The sequence below is a fragment of the Octopus bimaculoides genome, chromosome 3, assembly GCF_046866305.1.
Source record: "Octopus bimaculoides isolate indiv1 chromosome 3, ASM4686630v1, whole genome shotgun sequence".
NCBI classification, from domain to species: domain Eukaryota; kingdom Metazoa; phylum Mollusca; class Cephalopoda; order Octopoda; family Octopodidae; genus Octopus; species Octopus bimaculoides.
The window spans coordinates 153,716,844-153,741,062 of NC_142930.1; the positions used below are offsets into that span (position 1 = coordinate 153,716,844).

The 24,219-nt window shown below is 38.0% G+C and overlaps 1 protein-coding gene across 2 annotated transcripts; it reads left to right on the forward strand.

Moving 5' to 3' along the window:
• The first annotated feature begins 216 nt into the window (after positions 1-216).
• On the forward strand, positions 217-22,326 carry LOC106882392 (2-acylglycerol O-acyltransferase 2-A-like). Of its 2 annotated transcripts, none has more exons than XM_089349818.1 (5): positions 217-3,499; positions 9,015-9,502; positions 15,744-15,918; positions 19,020-19,219; positions 21,967-22,326. In XM_089349818.1, the coding sequence occupies exons 1-5, from the start codon at positions 3,465-3,467 to the stop codon at positions 22,119-22,121; spliced, it is 1,053 nt and encodes a 350-aa protein (XP_089205944.1). In that variant the 5' UTR covers positions 217-3,464; the 3' UTR covers positions 22,122-22,326. The 2 variants fall into 2 exon arrangements, with proteins under 2 accessions (XP_089205944.1, XP_089205943.1); XM_089349817.1 differs by lacking the exon at positions 217-3,499 and adding an exon at positions 6,946-7,931.
• The last annotated feature ends 1,893 nt before the right edge of the window (positions 22,327-24,219 follow it).

The window sequence follows — 24,219 nt, forward strand, 5'->3', positions numbered from 1 at the left end:
CCGTCTTAGGCGGTGAGCCATCGTCCTGTCTTCATAATGACTGACTGGAAGAGGGTTTTGTCTCTGTCAAAAGATTTCCCCCACTAACTACGCTTACTTCGTATCTCCCTTGGTGTTCTGACCTTGGGTCCAGTTCCCGGCCCCCACCGAATCTCAGCGACCCCGCTATCACTGTTCGCAGTGCTCTGGGGATGATTCGGAATCCTGGGGGCCCTTCAGTCCGAAACATGATTGAGCTGTGTCATTGTATCAATTGGTTCAACATATTTCTGGCAGAAGTGGCCCTTCTGGAAATGTCTTCACGGGTGAGTGATTTTCTCTTTGGATTACAATATTGTTTTTGTTTTTTTTTTGTTTTTTGTCCGGTTTTCTAATTCCTTGTTTCCTTCAGGATAGAATAGATAATTGTTATGTCGTTTTGCGTAGAAATAGATTTGTCTTCTGCTTTTATATATGTATATGTAATTAATGTATTCTAATTATTCTTTTACTTAAGGTATTTTAATTGCCACAGTATAATACTTCGAAAGTCACTAGGAAATCTTCTCGTCTTAAATAGAATACATTTCGATTATTTTTTCTAGTTTCCATTCTTCCAGTGATTACTTTCATTTTAAGACTATTTATATGTAAATCTTTCTATGTAAGAGATTAATCTCTTGTACTTAATTTTACTTTATTAATGGTACTGTTACGTTCATTGTTGAAAAGTTGGTCTTTTGTTTCCCTTCTACTCGTCTCCAAACAATAACCACTGTTAACCCACCAACGTTCTTGTCAATTACAAAAACTTTAGATTTCTCCATTTTTTTTTCTTTTCTGCTGGAATATTAAGATATTGCGTTATGATAGATGTCAGCTATTTTAGCCTAAACTTATTTATACACCATCATAAAGATGGGTGTGGCAAGATGGCGTCGAAAGCCGGTTTTCAGGTGACAGTACTAAGACTTGTGATTTTGTCTAATTGACGCACTTAGAGAGTAATTTATATCCGTCTATTGATTGTTGTGAGTAAAGATGCCTTTGCCGTCCATTATGAAGATCGTACGGGCGATCTTTCGGTACGAGTTCCTAATTATCGGCCTTTTCCGTAAAAGGTGTTGGAGAGAAACAGGGAAACGACGTCATAACAGCGAAAGACATACAGAGAGCGCGATTTATTTTGAAGAGTTTAGAGTTAGGGTTAGGGTTTGTGTTAGGGAATTCCGTCCCTAACACCGTAGTGAACATCTCGCCATTAAAAATAGGTCTTTCAATTTATAATTTCTTTAACGCCTGTTAAGGAAATCATATCTCTCTTTCTCTTGAAACTATTAGGATATAGATAGCAGATTCTAATATTGAGCTATCTTGTCTTTAAAAAAAATCCCATATACTCATGAAAATATATTTAATTTTTGTGTAACGAAAGATCGAGAAAAAATTCTCTGAACAATATTAATCCGACTTGAAAATCGGAGTATTTAATGATTTTTTTTTTTTTTAAGTCGTGTCATTCCTTTATTTTTACGTTATTAAAACTCTAGTATTACGTCATAGTTTCTAATATCGGTGCGTTGGTTCTCGGGACAGCGATCAAGGTTCGAACTCGACATTAACGAGGAGCTATACGGTGGTGAGCCTAGTCTCTAGTGTTTGAAAACTTTCGACAAAGTCCTTCTCTTTCTCCCAGTCTTCATTATGGAAAACGCCTATCAAGATATGGTGACCCTTGGACTGCACGAACCCACTACCAATTATTGCTTAATAAAATGATTGATGCACTAAATATTGTGTTTGTTTCATTAATTTTTTTTTCATGTTTCTCAATTTATTTTTGCTTATTAATTTTTTTTCTTGTTGCTCAATTTATCTTTGCTTAATCTGTCTTTAGGCGATCTTTCGGTACGAGTTCCTAAATATCGGCCTTTTCTGTAAAAAGTGTCTTCGGCGATCTTTACCAAAGATCGGCCAGATCGCCCTTTAAGACGATCTTTCGTATTTAGGAACTCGTACCGAAAGATCGCCTTTTACATTTAGAAAATAGATCTCGCCCGCGATATCGTTCGAATAGTAACCGTTACTAAGTCGTAAAATATATGACGCAATTCTGTTGACACACTTTGGTATATCGATATAGAGTGTTGGACAAAAGCACCATAGTTAAAGTGTAAAGGTGGACAAAACCCCACGGTTGTATTTTTGGGTTTTTTTTTTTTTTTTTTTCACCTTAGTTTTTAGTCGAATTTAACGACCACGGAATTTTAAAAATTTTTACTTGTTGCAATTATTAGACTGCATCCATGCTGGGGCGCCATTTTGAATAATTTTTAGTCAAGTGTAACGACCTCATAATTTTTTTTAATGATTTTCAGCCATCGCATGAAGTTAAGCCTAGAAGGTGTCTCCATATGCTAGAAATAACAGCCAAATCTCTTGAGTTTTTTTTTTTTATATAACCCCGTCGGTTTTTTTTATTTTCCAAAAATCTTTTTACTTGTTTCAGTCATTGAACTGCGGCCAGGCTGGGGCACCAGCCTGAATTTTTGGTCGCAGAAAGATCAGCATTTAAAAATATATATATATATATATACATATATATATATATATATATATATAAAGTCTGCACCTTCTAGGTTTAAATTTATGAGCTGGTTGAAAATCACCTAAGAAAAGATTCGACTAAAAACTCTTCAAGGCGATGGCCGCAGATATAACTAGTAAAAAGATTTTCAAAAAATTTTAAAAAAACGAAGAACAGCCAAAAGATATAATCGAGGCGGGGTTGGAGTTATAAAATTCCTCCAGGTGGTACCCCAGCATGGCCGCAGTCTAATGACTGCAACAAGTAAAAAGAAAAACAAAAATGAATTATATCACAGAAGTGGTTTTCATCAAGCTTTAAAAAAAATTCTGGGTTCCATACAGCCATCTAAAAATTCTTCAGTGGTGCTCCACCATGGCCGGACGCAGTCTAATAACTGCAACAAGTAGAAAAAAAAAACTTCTGGGGTCGATACATTCAACTAAAAATTCTGAAAACGAAAAAATAACCGTGGAGCTTTTGTCTAGATCCCATCTATGTGTGCCCACCCCCACCGACTCTTGTTTCCCTATAACTTTCAGAAAAAGATTTTCTTTTTTTTTTTCGAAATTTTTCTACAAATATCTTTTAGATAATGGAGATCACGGTGACATTGGAATTTAATGCTGAAAAAAAAAAGAAAAAGCGGGGCGTGCGCAAATACTTAACACACCACTATTTTTTTTTTTTTTTTTTTTTTTTCTTTCAATATCTCAAATTTCATTTTGCAGATATATGTAATGTATGTCAGTGTGTATGGGTGGGCGCGCTCATTTTTCTCTTTTTTTGCCTACATTAAATTCTGATATAATCATAATCTCCACTTGATAAAAAATATTTGTAGAAAATTTCATTAAAAAAAACCCCACCCCTTTTCTTTTTCTTCTTTCTGAAATTTATGCAGAAAGTCGAGGGTGAGGCGCATTTGTGTAGGTATGTTGTAATTATATATTTAGACACCTTATACGCGGGTGTCGCTAACACGCAAGTCGTGACCCATTAGTGGGACACTGAGTATATTCTGGACTTCGGACCATTTCTAAGAAACCTCCATTTTTAATATTTTTGCAGGCTGTTTGTATGGTTGATGATTTTAAGATAAATTTCATGTCGTCGTTTAATTTTTGCTTACATAAGCATTGCTAGTAAAGCAAGCAGAGAAATATATTGAGATTTTTTTTTCTTCATATACGTAAGACTATATGTGAACCATGACAAATATAAAGAAAACAAACCGATAAGCAGGCGATTACAAAAGGTTGCTAATTCGATTCCCAGCTTTATAGCATTAATTCTTTCACAAAAATAAAACCAGAAACTATGTAACTACATCCACAAGGAAAATATTTTAACGGTCTCAGTTGAAGTTACTTGCCATACAATTACAATTTTGAACTTTTTTTTTTTAAAGAAAAAATGTATATGCTCGGGTGTTCTGCGCCACATATTCACGAAGATATGAGTGAGTTCACAGTGTCGTTTATTACCTTGCTTTACAGAGGCCCATGTACTCTCCACAATCTTTCGACCTCACAAACCCAACGCCGTGGTTCACCGTTCTATGTTCAAAATTGTAACCATCAATTTCACGAATGTGTGAGTACACTCTCCACAAATCGCTGAAAATTGTGGTTCCTAGAAGAATCGAGTGACGTATGTTACGATTCCGATATGACACCGTATAAAGAAAAACCTGTCTGGTCTCGCGACACACTCCTCCGCTGCTCAGACTGTTTCATTGATCTCCACAATTTTCCCAGGACCACCAACTTTAACTGGATGACTTTAATAGCTAATAAATTTATTGATTTGTGGCGAAAATGATTTTCATGGCATTGATTGATGATGGCACTCCATCGCTTACGACGTCGAGGGTTCCAGTCGATCCGAACAACGGAACAGCCTGCTCGTGAAATTAACGTGCAAGTGGCTGAGCACTCCACAGACACGTGTACTCTTAACGTAGTTCTCGGGGATATTCAGCGTGACACAGTGTGACAAGGCTGACCCTTTGAATTGCAGGCACAACAGAAACAGGAAGTAAGAGTGAGAGAAAGTTTTGGTGAAAGAGTACAGCAGGGTTCGCCACCATCCCCTGCCGGAGCCTCGTGGAGCTTTAGGTGTTTTCGCTCAATAAACATTCACAACGCCCGGTCTGGGAATCGAAACCGCGAGTCCGCTGCCCTAATCACTGGGCCATTGCGCCTCCACGATGGCATTGATTAACCTATAAAAATTATCATTGCAATGAATATGAAATCAATTCGAACAGAAATTGACCGTGGCAGTCAAACAGAAAAGATCCAATACTGCAGTCAGTCTGATCGACGAAGTAAAGAAAATTAGAGTTATCTTGTCTGGCAACTAGACGAAGCAATGAATAGTTATCTTTCTTTAGTTCTTCTATATCCCGAGCTTACGAAGTTTTTATGTGACAACTCGAGCTAAGACAAGTTAAAACCGGGTTCCCTGAAATCACAACTTGTCATAAGAGCAGAAAACATCGAAGCCAATATAGTCCTTGATATATCAAAAAGGCAGCAACTATTTCGCTCATAGATCTTATCAGATGAAAATAACTCGCACTGTATTCATATCCAAGTGACGTGTTTGCTCAACATGGCAGAAATAGCAGCCAAATATCTCTTAATCCAAGCTTTATTGTTTAAAATAAGGAATAAGCATTTTTTATAATGTATTTTCTAGCTGTCCCTCAAAATTTCGAGATGGTCACGGTTGGAATGTTATTGATCATAAACCTACTCATTAAGTGCTGTGTTTAAAATGGATTTTGTGGAGATGAAATCAGAGTTTAATATGAATCGAGAGGCATATGGTAGATTGACAGAATTGGTGGAGCATGTCAGGCAATATTTAGCTGCGAATCTTTAAGGTTTACAATTACAATCGATAAAATAAGGTATAAGCATTTCGAACCCAATTGCCAAGCACACTTTACACCGTGTTTAAAGCAGAATTTCTGGCTAAAACAGGTAAATGTTTAAAAGTGCAATATTCATTTAGCAAATAAAGGATATAAGGGAAGAAAATTTTCTAAACTTTTACATCAACAAACTTTAGCATCAAATTACTTTCGCATTTGTTCCGTCTAATTAATTTTTATTAGGGTCAATTATACAACAGTTTATATAGGAGAAAGAATAAGACAGATGCGATACACACACACCGCTGATTTCCCGTGTCCTTAGTTCCAAAGGATGAACTGTTTTGCTGGACCATACGTGGTCACGTAATAATAATAGTTCAAAAACACGCCTCTAACCAACTAATTATATATTTAATGCCAAACATAAAACAATCGATGAATCAATTGGTAAAATGATTAACAAATTGTCTAACTATAATAAAAGAGGAGAAACAGAATCCCTGTGTGTGAGTTTATCATTTGCATACTGATCTCAGATACAACAGAAGAGCAGTTAAATAACAGTTAAGTCTTTTCGTAGTCTCCATCTTGAAAATAAAGGATCCACTGGCTTTGATAGGCCTTTCAAGGCCGTTTGTAAAATACCTTCCATCAGACACTGGCAGTATCTACATTCAAGCAATGCCATAAAGTTTCTGAACAGCACTAGTCATAGTTTAACAAGAGTTGCCTCCCTTAGGCCAAATTAGTTTTCGTTCGGTTTCTTTTTCTTTTTTTTGTGAACTCATTTTGTCACTGTCGAAAAAAATTTCGCAATCAATACAAGTACTACTGTCTCTCCAACTACCTGCCGGGCAAACGAATAAATATATGTAACTAATATTCCTTCCTTCTTGGTGTTGATTCTTCGATGTTCACTGGTTACTTCGACGTTGTCATAATAATTCATTCGCCCAATGTAGTGGAGGCGCAATGGCCCAGTGGTTAGGGCAGCGGACTCGCGGTTTCGATTCCCAGACCGGGCGTTGTGAGTGTTTATTGAGCGAAAACACATGAGGCTCCGGCAGGGGATGGTGGCGAACCTTGCTGTACTCATTCACCATAACTTTCTCTCATTCTTAGTTTCTGTTGTTCCTGTAATTCAGCCTTGTCACACTGTGTCATGCTGAGTATCCCCGAGGATATTAAGGGTACACGTGTCTGTGGAGTGCTCAGCCACTTGGACGTTAATTTCACTAGCAGGCTGTTCCGCTGATCGGATCAACTGGAACCCTCGACGTCGTAAGCGACGGAGTGCCAACAACAACATTCGCCCAAACTGAATTGCTGGAGTTATTTTTCATTTTTTCCAGAAAAATGTTTTTAAACCTCTATAACGTTTTAAAAACACTTTTCTAAAAAAAAAAAAAAAATGAAATAAATCCAGCAATTCAGGTTGGGCAAGTCGGAGTAATCAGTGAACATCGAAGGATCAACACCAAGAAGGAAGAAATATTATTTACATATATTTATTCGTTTGCCCAACAGGTAGTTAGAGAGACAGTAGTACTCGTTGTGATAGCGATTTTTTTTTTTCGATAGTGATAAAAAGGTTGTTGTCTGTCAGTAGAAAGGGAAAGAGTAAGGAATGAATGGTACTAACTAAAGATAGCTCTGCTCTGATTGGCTGTATGCAAATGAGTTCATTACTGGGGTCCAGAACTCTCGTGGAAAAAATTACGCTGCCGGGTGAAAAGTGATGTTTCTTTTTGAATCCGTGTGTGTTGTACTTAACGTATTTATATTCTTGAATGTGATTAAGTGTAGAATTAGATTATTATCCTGCTTCCAGCTTCAGTGTTGCTACCAGGATTTGTAAAATAGGGCACATCCCACCCCCGTTTATTTTGTGATTTACGGGAGATTTTTGAAAAATAAGGGGGAATTCGCAGCGGTGTACAGTGAAAAAATTGAACACACCACCCGGCAGTGGCGAAAATACGAACCGATCAAGATTATGCATAAATTTTCTTTTTATATGTTTGTTTCCTTCTACACAATATTAAAACAACGGCTAAAAATTTTCTGAAGCAGCACCCCAACAAATTTTACCTTTGAACCGCCACTGTATTCGAGCATGTTTATGATCAAATGTATTGCAGCTGTGACTACACTGCCTTTTATAATCATACAAAAGCCCAAGGATACGAACGTCAACGTGTCCTTTTTCTATTTTAAGATTGTATGCTGCAGTTTCTCACTGAATTGCTTACTACCTACAGCAAACATAGTTGTATTATATTCCATTGTTCTGGTTCGTGATTGTATTTACAATTGGGCTTACGATCGGAATGAGAAGGGTTACCAACAAAACAAATAAGTTTCAAATTTGTAGTCTTCCAATATCTATCAAGTCTTATAAACCTGTTTGGTTGTCTATGAATCGATGAAACTACTTGTTAACTCACTTCATGTAGTATTTATCATACTTGCTGCTTTGTAAGTTAACTTCCTTTACATTTTAATTATCTATTGGCATCGTTAACCGATTTGAACAATCATGTACCCATCTCACAAAAACAGTATTCACTATCTCCATTAACTTACCATCAGAATGTCCATTCAATTTTACTTTCGTTGATATTTTCTCTGATCTTTATCTTTCTATTTGTTAGGATCCTCAGCTTGCCCACTCATGGCTGCTGAAGTGTATCCATTTGGCAAAAGTGCCTGCAACCTTAATTACTGCCACTAAGAGTTTCACAAAGACCTGAGCCATAATCCTCATACTAAGAACAGAGACTAATTTTGTTTATTATTTCGCCACAGGTCTACGTAGATGTTTGGTTAGCTCGCTCCGGCCAGTCATGGTATTAGCTGTCAGTAGCCAAAGAATCAACAGGCCAGCAACAGGCAGACAGGCAGACAGACAGATACTTCACTAGCAGGCAGTGAGCATGTGGTAGGGAAGCAAAATTTTGCATTAAATTTAAAACCTGATGACTACCCTATCTTCCATCTGTGATACAAAGGATGTTGCAACACCTCAGTAGGAAACCAATGACACAGATTTTCAGCTACTAGTCATGTGTCATATAATTGTGATATAATTCTCAGTAACTTGGTCCATTAATTTGATACCTCTGCAGCTAGCCCTCTGGGGCATCTCCTTTGCCCTTGTAGCAGTTGATGATCAGACTGTTAGGCCAGTTATTGGGTTCACAGTTATCAATCTACCAGTGAATGTTCCTAATGGGTCAGCTGTCTTCTCCACTTTCTTATCTTTAGTTGTGCTTTCACAGATACAGCTGTCAACTTCAATGGTTGCTCTTTTTGTTGGGTCTACTTGCAGCACCCCCTATTTGTTCCATGCATTCTCTTCATTCAGTAACACGTTGAGGTAGCATTTTCATATCTTTTTTTCCAGTGTCAGAAAAGACAAGTACATTACTATTATTCTACTACATACAATTCACCCTAGTGACATTTTCTCTCTTTTATATTGTTTAGTCATTTGGAACACATATGATTATAGATATTCTCTATTCAGGTAACACATATTTGAAATTTTATTGCTTTTAGGCTAACTATGAATATATTAGGATCAGTGTTTGCTCCAATTCCTTTTGAAAGACGTATACAGACAGCTTTTGCCTTTCTATGGACACTGGGTTTCATATGTTTGGGTTTTGGAAGTCTTGCCATCTTCATCTACCTCTTGTTCACTAAATATTATTTCATACCTCTGGCTTATTTAATATGGTACATCTATGACATCAACACATGTGAACAAGGAGGCCGTCGTCTTCTGTGGCAATTTAACAATCCCATTTGGAAATACTTTGCTGATTACTTTCCTATAAAGCTCATCAAGACAGCAGAGCTTGATCCATCCAAGAACTATATAGTTGGTTACCATCCTCATGGAGTTATGAGCACTGGTGCTTTTTCAAACTTTGCAACGAATGCAACGGGCTTCAACCAAATGTTCCCAAATATGCATCAATATTTGTGCATATTAATAGGACAGTTTCGCTTTCCATTCTACAGAGATTTTCTGATGACTACTGGTGAGTACCTTTACTATTTTTTCTCTTTTATTTTTTTTGTGATGCATCAGAGAATTGAAAAAATCCATGTTAAATCCTTATAAATGTATTAATATTGGTTAAGGTAATTCACATCTCATTAAAAAATACATTTTTATAGCAAACTAGCAGTATAACCCGACCTTGTCCGGGTGTGACTTATTACGCCATCTACGAAAAGTCTTGCTAGCTGAAAATCAAATAAAAAAGAAAGCCTTACAACGAAAAAACCCTTATAATGTAAATAAGTTCATAATTCAAAAGACGATGAAATTAATAGGGAAAGTCTGAAGGCTCTTTTGCGTAAAATTATTAAGCATACGTAAATTTCATCCGTGTAATTGACTATAGAAATGCTTGTGCAAAACAACTTTTTGCGCTGCTCTGATTATACATAGCAGGGTAATCCCTTTTCACAGGAGCTAGGATGGCAATTTGTGATGAAGCAATTGCTGGCGATCTGTTGCTAAACAGTTTTGCCAGAATTCTATCAGATTGGGCAGAAGGTGTTGATGCACAATTTTGCATTATGTTCAAAGTAGCTACTGGAATTTGGTGAATTGCTGCAGTCTGTGGCTGTCATTTTAAACCGGTTGCTGTCTTTCCCCAGCAAACTCTCTTCTTTGGAGGCAGAATCTATGTATATATTAAACAGAACAACAAAAGTTATAATAGATGTCAGGGTCGGTACTTTTCACATATCTGTAACTTTTCAGATTAACACCCGCACGATTACCCAACCCTAATCCTAAACCTAATCCTAACACTAACCCTAACACTAACCCTAAACCCTAACCCTAACCCTAACCCTGACCCTAAAAAACGTAACCGTAACATTAATCCTAAACCCTAACCCTGACCCTAAAACCCTAACCCTAACACCCTAGTGAAAATCGTGGTAAATTTACAAAACATTGACGAACATGAGTTATATTTTACTGAATGATTGTGTACTTGCACGTGTATGCTTTTGAGAGAGCGAGAGAGGAAGAGGTAGAGAGGGGGAGAGAAAGGAATAGGGGTAGTTAAAAGTTTTCTTATGACTGCTTCTCTTCACTGCCTATTACTTCATTAGAAATCTAAGGATGCACATAAGCACATAATAGAGAAAAATGAAACAAATATGGACGACTTGCTCCGAAACACCACCGAGTGGGGAACACTTCTCAAAAATAACCTGCAGTTGTTTCCTCCAAAATTCCTACATGCTTGAAATGTACATACATCAAGGTACATTTGTACAAAATTTCATGAAAAAATATTCATTTTCCTGGAAGTTCAGAAGAATTTAAGTGGAATTTCCGAATATTGTACCCCACCCCTTCCAAAATACTTTCACCGAAAATTTTTGTATATTTGGAATCTACATAATAAATAATATATGCATAGAATATTTCATAAAAAAATATTCATTTTTATGAAAGTTATGAACCTTCCAAAGTTGGTGGGTACAACTCTAGTTATGCCATCAATGTTTTGTAAATATACCACGATGTGAATGATTGTGTTCACTTGCACGTGTATACGTTTGAGAGAGCGAGAGAGGAAGAGGGGGAGAAATGAATAGAGATTGAGAGCAATGTGTATGTTGTTGTCACAGGTCATGTATGTGTGGTTGTGTGTATTTTTACGTATCTATGTTATGAAAAATAGGTAAAGAATACTGAGATGAAAGTTTAATCTATGACGTTGTATGTATCACTTTCTCTCTCTCTCCCTGTCCTTCTTTTACTCTTACTCTTACTCTCTATATTTTTATGTTGAGCGCGTGTGTAAGAATGGCGTTCCAGATAGAAGGGATGAAATATAAAAGTTGCTAGAAACAACAGCCAAATCTTCCTTAAATTACACAAAGTAAACGGAATTTAAAAAATCTAATTACTGCACTGGAAAGTTCACATCGAGAAAATTCCATTGATGTAAAATTTTTTACGAAAAAGTGGAAAATGTGGATTTCTATAAACTTTCAAAACGGCTTCACACAAACACATTTTCAGATTTATATATTAAGACTAGCAGTATAACCCGACCTTGTCCGGGTGTGACTTATTATGCCATCTACGATAAGTCTTGCTAGCTGAAAATCAAATAAAAAAGAAAGCCTTACAACGAAAAAACCCTTATAATGTAAATATGTTCATAATTCAAAAGACGATGAAATTAATAGGGAAAGTCTGAAGGCTGTTTTGCGTAAAATTATTAAGCATACGTAAATTTCATCCATGTAATTGGCTATAGAAATGCTTGTGCAAAACAACTTTTTGCGCTGCCCTGATTATACATAGCAGGGTAATCCCTTTTCACAGGAGCTAGGACGGCAATTTGTGATGAAGCAATTGCTGGCGATATGTTGCTACACAGTTTTGCCAGATTTCTATCAGATTGGGCAGAAGATGTTGATGCACCATTTTGCATTATGTTCAAAATAGCTTCTGGAATGTGATGCATTACTGCAGTCTGTTGCTGTCATTTTAAACCGGTTGCTGTCTTTCCCCAGCAAACTCTCTTCTTTGGAGGCAGAATCTATGTATATATTAAACGGAACAACAAAAGTTATAATAGATGGCAGTGTCGGTACTTTTCACATATCTGTAACTTTTCAGATTAACACCCGCACGATTACCCAACCCTAATCCTAAACCTAACCCTAAAACTAACCGTAAACCCTAACCCTAACCCTGACCCTAAAAACCGTAACCGTAACATTAATCCTAAACCCTAACCCTGACCCTAAAACCCTAACCCTAACACCCAAGTGAAAATCTTGGTAAATTTACAAAACATTGACGAACATGAGTTATATTTTACTGAATGATTGTGTACTTGCACGTGTATGCTTTTGAGAGAGCGAGAGAGGAAGAGGTAGAGAGGGGGAGAGAAAGGAATAGGGGTAGTTAAAAGTTTTCTTATGACTGCTTCTTTTCACTGCCTATTACTTCATTAGAAATCTAAGGATGCACATAAGCACATAATAGAGAAAAAGAAACAAATATGGACGACTTGCTCCGAAACACCACCGAGTGGGGAACACTTCTCAAAAATAACCTGCAGTTGTTTCCTTCAAAATTCCTACATGCTTGAAATGTACATACATCAAGGTACATTTGTACAAAATTTCATGAAAAAATATTCATTTTCCTGGAAGTTCAGAAGAATTTAAGTGGAATTTCCGAATATTGTACCCCACCCCCTTCCAAAATACTTTCACCGAAAATTTTTGTATATTTGGAATCTACATAATAAATAATATATGCATAGAATATTTCATAAAAAAATATTCATTTTTATGAAAGTTATGACCTTCCAAAGTTGGGGGATACAACTCTGTAGTTATGCCATCAATGTTTTGTAAATATACCACGATGTGAATGATTGTGTTCACTTGCACGTGTATACGTTTGAGAGAGCGAGAGAGGAAGAGGGGGAGAAATGAATAGAGATTGAGAGCAATGTGTATGTTGTTGTCACAGGTCATGTATGTGTGGTTGTGTGTATTTTTACGTATCTATGTTATGAAAAATAGGTAAAGAATACTGAGATGAAAGTTTAATCTATGACGTTGTATGTATCACTTTCTCTCTCTCTCCCTCTCCCTCTTTTACTTTTACTCTCTATATTTTTATGTTGAGCGCGTGTGTAAGAATGGCGTTCCAGGTAGCAGGGATGAAATATAAAAGTTGCTAGAAACAACAGCCAAATCTTCCTTAAATTACACAAAGTAAACGGAATTTAAAAAATCTAATTACTGCACTGGAAAGTTCACATCGAGAAAATTCCATTGATGTAAAAATTTTTACGAAAAAGTGGAAAATGTGGATTTTTATAAACATTCAAAAAGGCTTCACACAAACACACATTTTCAGATTTATATATTAAGATTAGAGGAAGAGGGTCACCACCCATAATCTCTCTCAGGGCCTCCAAGATTAGTGGTAGGAAAATATAAGAAGAAACTGGAAATCTGGTTTGAATTATTGCAACAGAGTCAAACTTGAAGTAGTTGTATGCTGTCAACTAAATGTGACAGTTCCATGAAGGGAATAATACTACTGTTGTTTAGACCTAGGAAGCTGCACCGCTTCCTGTCGGCCTTGACACATTTCCCGTGTCCTTATGTTTACAAGGGGGAGACAGGAAATGGTGCAGCTTCCTAGGTCTAAACAATAGTAGTATTATTCCCTTCATAGGACCGTCACATTAAGTTGACAGCATACAACTACTTCATCATATCACTACTGCACAAATCTCTCTAATGAAGGAAAGGTTGGCACAGGTGCCAGTCATCGAATTTGGTTCGATTTTGATTTCACTTGCCTCAACAGGTCTTCGCAAGCAGAGTTTAGTGTCCAATGAGGGAAAGGTACGCATAAGTGGGCTGGTTACACCCCTGGCAAAGACCACGGGTTATGGTCTCACTTGGCTTGCCAGGTCTTCTCAAGCACAGCATATTTCCAAAGGTCTTGGTCACTAGTCATTGCTTCGGTGAGGCCTAATGTTCGAAGGTCGTGCTTCACCACCTCATCCCAGGTCTTCCTGGGCCTACCTCTTCCACAGGATCCCTCAACCGCTAGGATGTGGCCCTTTTTTACACAGCTATCCTCATCCATTCTCGCCACGTGACCATACCAGCACAATGGTCTCTCTTGCACACCACAACTGATGCTTCTTAGGTCCAACTTTTCTCTCAAGGTACATACTCTGTCGAGTATGCACATAATGTACATAATTCCTCATCTCTCAAATATAGAACTGAGAAAAAACATATTTACTAACAGAAAAGTATTCTATTAAAATAAATCATCTTTTACATACATTTTTGAATCTCTCTATCTCCTTAAATAAACCCCTTACACACATACATACACACAGACACTGACAAACACACACACATACACACACTCAATGTGAGTGATATACTTTTAAAGAGGGTGAGAAAGTTTACCATGAGAAAATGAAAGAGATAGGCAAATAGAGAGAAAGAGGCCTTTTCTGTTGCTATCACAGATTCTAAAATTTTAAAATTAAGTGAAAATTTTCAAATGTGGTATATTTTCAAATATGGTATATTTTCAAATATGGTATATTTTCAAATATGGTATATGTGCATTTTCATGATGAATCCAAGTTTATGATTCATTTATTTCAGAAAAATTTTAGTAAAATATTACAGAGGTTTAAAGTTTGACCATTTTCACCCTATCAGAAAAAAGAATTTGGAAGCTAGACATTTTGTGCATGATAAGTTGTGTGTCATAAAATGAAAGTAAACATTAGAAGATAAGGTTTTAAACAAAATGAAAGTTATGCATGAGAGTTAATACATATATGGAGAGAATGATGTAAAGAGTATGGTAAATATCTAGAGAGATAAGTTGATGGTGATAAATAGAGAGTGGAAGATTTAGTGATCTAAAAGTTGAGTCATTTCTTATAGTATATTATATTTTTGTAATTATTATTTATGAGAAACATTGTTGTTGGGATGCAGATTTTGAAAATGAAATTCATTCTTCTCAGTGCTGCACCATTTCAGAGCCTTTTAGGGTAAAACACATATACATAACCATATGCACTTGTATTTATATAGTAGAAGGGATGGACGGATGGATCGACTGACAGACAGACAGATGGATGGGCAGGCAGGCAGGCAGACAGAGCGATGTTTAAAGATTTTAGGGTGTGATTTGAGAAAGATTTGCCTGCAATTTCTTCCACATACTCTTTTACTCTTTTACTTGTTTCAGTCATTCGACTGCGGCCATGCTGCAGCACCGACTTTAGTCGAGCAAATCGACCCCAGGACTTATTCTTTGTAAGCCTAGTACTTATTCTATCGGACTCTTTTTGCCGAACCGCTAAGTTACGGGGACGTAAACACACCAGCATCGGTTGTCAAGCGAAGTTAGGGGGGACAAACACAGACACACAAATATATACACACACACACACACACATATATATATATATATACATATATACGACGGGCTTCTTTCAGTTTCCATCTACCAAATCCACTCACAAGGCTTTGGTCGGCCTGAGGCTATAGTAGAAGACACTTGCCCAAGGTGCCACGCAGTGGGACTGAACCCAGAACCATGTGGTTGGTAAGCAAGCTACTTACCACACAGCCAATCCTAATAAAGATTCTTATAAAGATGACAACTCCTTAAACTCCTTTCAACCTTTCATTGCTCTAATTAATCTTGATTTCTGTTAATCTCAGGTTGTTGTTCAGTGTCAAAGAACAGTCTGAACTGGCTTCTAAATCAAAAGGAAAAAGGTAAATTTATTACTATTGTCGTTGGAGGAGCAGTAGAAGCCCTGAAAGCAAACCCAGGCAACTTCAAACTAAAAATCAAAAGCCGGAAAGGATTTATCAAGCTAGCTCTCCAGAATGGGTGAGTTCATATTTTAATTTAATAGGGAGTAAAGGTTTGATGTACAAATAAGATAGCCAAAAAGATCAAATCCTACAAATACAACAATTAATATACTTGTGAACATTGTACATAAACCCTCTTGTACTTTGAGTGACTGGGCAAAGGACAGGCTGTGCTCTTAGTTCAGAGTGAATGTTGTTGTTTAGTCATTGATCACCTCTGATCTAGTGGAGGTGCAATGGTCCAGTGCTTAGGGCAGCGGACTCGCGGTCATAGGATCGCGGTTTCGATTCCCAGACCGGGCATTGTGAGTGTTTATTGAGCGAAAACACTTAAATCTCTTCGAGACTCCAGCAGGGGATGGTGGTGAACCCTGCTGTACTCTTTCACCATAACTTTCTCTCACTCTTACTTCCTGTTTCTGTTGTGCCTGTAATTCAAAGGGCCAGCCTTGTCACACTGTGTCACGCTGAATATCCCCGAGAACTACGTTAAGGGTACACGTGTCTGTGGAGTACTCAGCCACTTGCACGTTAATTTCACGAGCAGGCTGTTCCGTTGATCGGATCAACTGGAACCCTCGTCGTCGTAAGCGACGGAGTGCCAACAACGACCTCTGATCTAGCACACTTGTGATCAACAGCATTCCTGTCACAATGATTCTATCTTTTATACAGAACTACCTTATTTAATAAGGTCTCTCTCTCTCTCCGCCCCCGCCCCCCCAATAATATAGCAGTTCTCAGTTTTTATGACTTTGTGGCAAACTGAAAGAAATAAAAATTTACTAATGTATTTCTTATAGGAAATTAAAGAAGATTTGGTTTGGACACAAGTTGATAATAACAATCAAGTGTTCTTCCCTTTTAAAGATTGTAGAATGAATGGTTTACGAGAGATTTACCTGCTATTTCTACCAGGCTCTTTCTATCTATTGGCTAGAAAACTGACTGATTGGTCAGTTGTGGTGTTTTATTGTTTCATTAATAAACTGATTAGCAATATCTCGTAATAAAGTACCATTTCAAGCCAGAAGATGATGTCTCTATGCTATCATCTACAGTCTTTAAAACGAAAGGACGCTTAGGATGAAATAGACATACAAAAGCAAGGACTGGATACGGTTGAAACACCTTTGTATATAGGTTTTTTCGATCGTGGCAGACCTCTGGCTAAACAGATCAAGGAGGACCTCGGGTTAAACAACAACAACATTCCGTCACAAATTTTATTTTAGTAATGTCTAGAGTTGTCTCCCTTGAAACACAATTTTTTACTTAGAATTTTTTCAATATGTATCACGTCTATCTATCGATTTCTCCGTTTTCTTTTCTCATACATAAATGATAATATACCCATTTACATCGATGAGAAGCTAACATCTTTTTAGTATTTCACCAATACACTAGATTAAACTGGGAAGCTTGGATACTAATATCCCTTTAAAAGGTATATATCCTCATAATAATATGTGTGTGTGTGTGCGTGCGTGCGCGCGCGCATGTGTGTGTGTGTGTGTGTGTGTGCGTGCGCGCGCGCGCATGTGTGTGTGTGTGTGTGTGTGTGTGTGTGTGTGTGTACAAAGGAAGGATGAAAAGCTCATAGACTGTGATGGAGTATTACAAGAGAGTTGTGGAGTCGTGTGGCTTAGTGGTTAGGGTGTCAGCACCATGATCGTAAGATTGTGGTTTCGATTCCTGGACCGTTGCTCCAGTCCACTCAGCTGGCAAAAATGAGTAACGCTGCGATGGACTGGCGTCCCGTCCAGCTGGGGAACAGTACGCCATTGAAACTGGGAAACTGGGCCCATGAGTCTGGCTAGGCTTTGAAAGGGCGCATTTGATTTTTTTACAAGAGAGTTGAGAATATTCTGCACAATGAACTTGGCATGATGAAGTTTCTGCTTGGTAGGTGTCTACTGACACCTGATCAAAAGTGCACCAAGCTGATCACATCATGAGGAAATCTGGCATTGTTTTAAGCAGGTCCAGCTGGTTTCCTTGAATGTTTCCTAGCCCAGAATGAGTGTTGGGTTCATCAGTTTGAGACGGAGACAAAGATACAATCCATGCAATGGAAACACTTCTCACCTGCTCCAAAGAAGGCCAAGGTCGTTTTATCTGCAGGAAAGGTGATGACCTCAGTTTTGCAAAAGGCATTGTGTTTATTGACTATCTGCAAAAGGGCGCACCATTAATAGAGAGTACTATGCAAAATTGCTGAGGCAGTTACGGAAATGCCCAGGAAAACTGATGAAAAGGACCTTGTTTCATCACCACTATGCTTCAGCACACAAGGCCTTACTTTCAATGGCTGCTGTAAATGATTGTGTTTTTGAACTGGGTGATGCTTTTTGCTTTTGAGCAAAACATTTCTCTCTACTCTCCTGATTTAGTCCCCTCAGACTAACATCTATTCTCCAAAATGAAAAAACACTTAGCCAAGAACCAATATCACATCATCATCATCATCATCATCATCATCGTTTAACGTCCACTTTCCATACTAGCATGGGTTGGACGATTTGACTGAGGACTGGCAAACCAGATGGCTACACCAGGCTCCAATCTGATCTGGCAGAGTTTCTACAGCTGGATGCCCTTCCTAACGCCAATGATAATATCATATCTGCTGTTGATTACTTTTTTGACCAACAAGATGAAAGCTTCTTTACCAATGAGATCCAAACACTGCAACACCAATGGAAGAAGTTTGTGGGCCCCCAAAGGAGACTATATTGAAAACTAAATCTCATTTGGTCACATTCCATGAGAGTCTCGTGATCAGCCTATGAACATTTCAGCTGATCCCTGTGTGTGCATGTATGTGTGTGTATGCATGTATGTATGCATGCATGCATACATGGATATGTTTATCAATGATTGTGTATACCAGATCAAATATCTTGTTGAGGTTTTAAGTTCATGGGTAGGAGGTAACTCTAAAGTGATGTAAGCCATGTAGTATCAGATTAAGTGATAAGGTTAACATAATTGAATAAATCTTTTAATGGTAATGCAGTGGGTGAGCCCGGTTACAGGACTGGGTCAAGGAAAATGGTAAAAAGAATAAACCTGTACAATTCAAAAATAATGTTTTCCTGTTTCTCTTTTAAACAGAACCCCTCTGATCCCTGTATACTCTTTTGGAGAGAATGATCTTTTTCTGCAGCTGAGTTCTGAAGGACAGCCATGGCTGAAGTGGCTTCAGGTGAAATTCACAAAATATACCGGTATTGCACCAGTAATCTTCCATGGAAGGGGTATTTTTAACTATACATTTGGAATTGTGCCTTTCCGGAAACCTATTAATACTGTTGGTAACTATTAACCCTTTTCCGCCTCTTTCCTTCACATCTTTTTCCACACACAGTGTATTTAGGCTGCATTATTTAATCAGTTTTTGTTTTTTCAAATGAGTGGGATTTTGTTGTGAGAAAGATTGAGTTGTTGCCCCTTGCATGTCAAGTGACCAGATAGAAGCAAGTTCTGTTATTGGTTTGTTTCAGCATCAGTTGAAAACCAAGTAGATTTTGCTTATGTGTACATGTGTATATGTGTCATCAGTATCATCGTCATTTAACGTCTGTTGTCCATGCTGGCATGGGTTGGATGCTTTGACCAGGGCTGGCAAGCTGGAAGGCTACACCAGACACCAGTCTGCTTTGTCGTGGTTTCTATGGCAACATCATTATCATCATTTAACAAGGAGAATATCTTCTCTGAGACGATTTCTGAAGTAAACTTTTCTCCACATGTGAGTGTACATAAGATAGTCATCATCATCATTTAACGTCCACTTCCCATGCTGGCATGGGTTGGACAGTTTGACATGGAGCTCACTAGCACAAATGTACACAGAATTATTTTATTTTAATTGTGACTGTTTAGTGTGCTTATAATTAAAGAGAGAGAGAGTGTGTGTGTGTGTGTGTGTGCGTTTGCGTGTGTGTGTGCATATGTGTGTTTGAATGTTTACAATCTGTGCTGAACTACAAACGGTGACTTGTATCTGATCTACAAAACAGTGATGCCTGTTGGCATGTCAACAAATTGTCCATTATCTCCATGCTTTTGAATTTGTCTGAAATGAAAATGTCCTTAACTTTAAAAAAAGACTTAAAGAGGTTAGTGACAAGAAGAGTGTTACCCATAAAAATCTTGTCTCAAATAATTCTCCATCTAACTCATGCTAGCATGGAAAAAACATGCTAAATGAATAAACAAATGAACTCTTATGACTCTGCAATTTTACTATTTTGCCAGTACCGTGCTGGTGGCATGTAAAAGCACCCACTACACTCTTGGAGTGGTTGGCGTTAGGAAGGGCATCCAGCTGTAGAAACTCTGCCAAATCAGATTGGAGCCTGGTGTAGCCATCTGGTTCACCAGTCCTCAGTCAAATCATCCAACCCGTGCTAGCATGGAAAGTGGACATTAAATGCTGATGATGATGATGATGATATCATTCAATGTATCCTTTACTTTTTCAGACAGAAGGATATGATTTAGTTGCTATGCCTACCAACCACAGGGAACAGTGATTTTTAACCCTTTTTAATGTACTGCATACTGAATAACACACTAAGTTTTACAGTACAGCAGCTTTTTAAAAGTTTTGTAATCTTACAGGAAATAGAGTGCAAAGAAATAAACATACAATGGTGCAGTGTATTAAAATTGCTCAAGTTTTCTAAAATTCTTAGCATTTTCTGATTCCCCTCAAAAACTCACGTGTGTGGCACATATATGTGGGCCATATGCAAAAATTTCTGATGTTATCTTCTGATGTGAAAAACTTTGAAACGCCGACACTTCAGGTCACCAGGTACGTTAATGACTTAAAAGGAACCGAAATGAATGGAATGAATATATATGTATGGAGGAGGGGAAAGAGTGTGAAAAGGTTAGAAGTCTGGAATGTAAGGTGAACAAAGTGGAAGGGATGAGATATGAAATCTAGAGAGAAAGTAGAAAGAGACAATACTTTAAATAAAGCAAAAAGAAACAGTGAGGAGTTGGTACTATTCAAGAAGCGTGGTCCCGGTGCACACACTCGCGCATCCGCGCTAGCTAGTCGTGTCTAGTCGATCCTCCAACGACTATCTAGCACATATGGGCAAAACATGTATGAGGGTTTTTTAAAAGCAAAGTAAATAATTTTTTTTAAACAAAGTAAATAATTTTTTTTAAACAAAGAAAATAGAACACAAAGTAAATATCTTTTTTTTTTGTTGTTGAATCTTCCCCATCTTACTCAAAAAACGTCGTTTTACGTTCTTCCAGGGTGTATTTTGGTGTCACGTCTATTTCAGTAATCCCCCCAAAATTATTTACTTCGTTTAGAAAAAAACCCTCATACATGTTTTGCGCATGACGCACACTCGCGCTAGGTAGTCGTAGGATCGACTAGTCACGACTCGCTAGCGTGGATGCGCGAGTGTGCGAGTGCACGCACCGGGACCACTCTTCTTGAATAGTACCGAGGAATTTAAGTAAAAAGAGATAGGGGAAGAGAATGGAGTGGGTATTCTAAAATAACTTAAAATACCACATGTTTAATAATAAACATGTTGCTGCTTCACTCACAAACCTCTTAGATCCACATTACTCTCAAAAATGGCCCTTTAGCTGATTGAAAAAGATTTACTTACTGATCCCCATAAACATTGACTCATACACCTCTTTCTTTCTTTCTTTCTTTCATTCATTCTTCTTTTCTTGCTTTTTTTCTTTCTCCTTCCTCTCTCCCATCTGTCATTTCTCTCTTTACATTATCTGTCTGTCTCTCTCTTTTCTTTCACTTATATTCACTCTTTTCTCTACTTTTACTTTTTCTCTCTCTTTCTTTCATTTGTTCATTTTCTGCCATCCTTCATCTTCTCCTCACTTTTTCTCTTTCTCCATTCTCTCATTTATTCTTATCCACTCTCTCCTCATTTTTTTATCTCCCCCCACTCTCTCTCTCTCTCTTCACATCCTTTCATTGTTCTCTCCTCATATACTCTATATTTTCTTTATCTTTCTCTAATACATTCACCCTCTACTTTTTTTTTTTCATTTCAAGTTGGAAAACCAATTGAAGTTCCTTTGATAGAAAATCCAAGTGATGAGCAGGTTGAAGAAGTCCACAAGATTTATCTGAACAGTCTGTATGAACTTTTTGAAGAATATAAGGGCAAATATGGCATTGATGAGATGAATCACTTGATTTTCGAATAACCTTTTCACATCTTCAAAATTAGAATTCTTTATATATTTTTCTGTTTTCTTTTTTCTTTGTTGCAATTTCTTGGGTCAGTTATTTTCTTCCATTGTCTATATAATTTTATTTAACTCTTTGTTGATTCTTCAATTTAGAATTTCATCATTTTGGTTCTTCATCAGTACAATGGAAATAAATAATTTATATCAAATTACATTCTACCAGTTCATGGTTTTAGCGTGATTTTGGATTTAAGATTAAAAATGGAGAATTTTTTTTTTCCATATTTTGTTTGTTGTTTGGTCAAAAAGAAGAGAAGATAAGAAAAGATGGTGGAGAAGCAGAAATGGCAGGGACACCCTACCTTTCACAGCTTTATAAGCCCCTGGGTAGAGCAATCTATAAGTACTACAGAGCATTGCCACAGAAAGTCACAACATGCATTGATTAGCATTGGAGTAATAGACAATGGCCCAGTGTGTCCATGTCTTAAATTGGAACTGTGGTAGAACAAAGGTCCCGAAACAGTGGGTGCAGTTGGTGTTCTTTCATCCACTAATATTTCTTGGGGGTACAAAATCAAAAATTTGCACTCCTTACATTCCTTTGCCAAGTTCAGAAAATAGTGTCAAAAATTGATCTGTAAAAGTTGCTTGAAGTTAGATTTCTTCTCAAAACAAAAACAAAAGACAAAAATGAATATAACAAATGATGAAGCTGGTCAAAAAATTCCCAAGGGAATTCCCTAGAAAGATATATTTCTGAACTAAAGCAGTGTTAACATCAAAAGTATGTGGCAGCAACAACAACATGACCAACAACCACAGCCACTCCTCAATACTACCACAATTGAAGAATATCCTTATTCTTCATTTCTGCTGAATACCACAGATGACCCATCATCATCATTGCCATTATGTTCTACTGCTACTTGTTGTTGTTGTTGTTAGCACTGGATGCCATGGTGTGATTTTGTTGAAGGTGGACCAACACTTGTCAGGCAGAAGCCCACTCACTTGGCTCAGAGGACATCATCACTTCTTTTAGGCCACGCCTTGTTGTAGCCAGCCCGCTTGGCATAGCCTTCTTCCGCTGTCACAGCCATTGAGAAACATAGATGTTGCTTTGTCTGCCTGGTAAACCGTTGAGGACTTGATGATTCCTTCTCGTAGCCTTAGCCTAAAGAGGCATCCTGCAAGGCAGCAGAGGAGGATCTAATTTTTACCCATTGGTGGGGCCCTAACAGGTGCTACCACTCCGTGCCAGAGCAGACCTGGGAGAAATGGTAACTAAGGGGTGTTTCTATGCTCCCTTAACTCCTGTCCTCCCGAACTGGAGCTTCACCACCAGTTGCAGTTTTGTGTCTTACCCAGGACACACAACTAAGCAACAAGATCAACATTCACAGTCACTCCTCAATACTATTAAGCAATGCAATCCCTAGCTCCACTCAAATTCCTCACTCTCTCAGAATAACACAAGAGATCCATCATCACCTTTGTCATCTTATTCTACTACTACTCTGTGGAGGCGCAATGGCCTAGTGGTTAGGGCAGCGGACTCGCGGTCATAGGATCGCAGTTTCGATTCCCAGACCGGGCGTCGTGAATGTTTATTGAGCAAAAACAGCTAAAGCTCCACAAGGCTCCGACAGGGGATGGTGGCGAACCCTGCTGTACTCTTTCACCACAACCTTCTCTTACTCTTTCTTCCTGTTTCTGTTGTACTTGTATTTCAAAGGGACCAACCTTGTCACACTTTGTGTCATGCTGAATCTCCCCGAGAACTACGTTAAGGCCAGTCAAGCGGTACTGGCAACGGCTACGCTCAAAATGGTGTATTTTACATGCCACCTGCACAGGAGCCAGTCTAGCGGCACTGGCAACGACCTCACTCAAATGTTTTTTCGTGTGCCACCGGCACAAGCGCCAGCAAGGCGATGCTGGTAATGATCACGCTCAAATTATGCTATTTACGTGCCACCGGCACGGAAGCCAGACAGCTGCTCTGGCAATGATCACGCTTAGGGAAAATAGCATCCTCAACCTTAGTCTTAACCATTAATGCAGACTTTAAGGTCATTCCCACATGGCCATGTGGTAAGAAGTTTGCTTT

Excerpts from the sequence above, each read along its gene's own strand:
- LOC106882392 (XM_089349817.1), top strand. The coding sequence starts at position 7,879 with ATGAAACTACTTGTTAACTCACTTCATGTAGTATTTATCATACTTGCT. Across the intron at positions 7,932-9,014 it reads TTTATCATACTTGCTGCTTT|GCTAACTATGAATATATTAG; the intron begins GTAAGTTAACTT and ends TATTGCTTTTAG. Across the intron at positions 19,220-21,966 it reads GAAACCTATTAATACTGTTG|TTGGAAAACCAATTGAAGTT; the intron begins GTAACTATTAAC and ends TTTCATTTCAAG.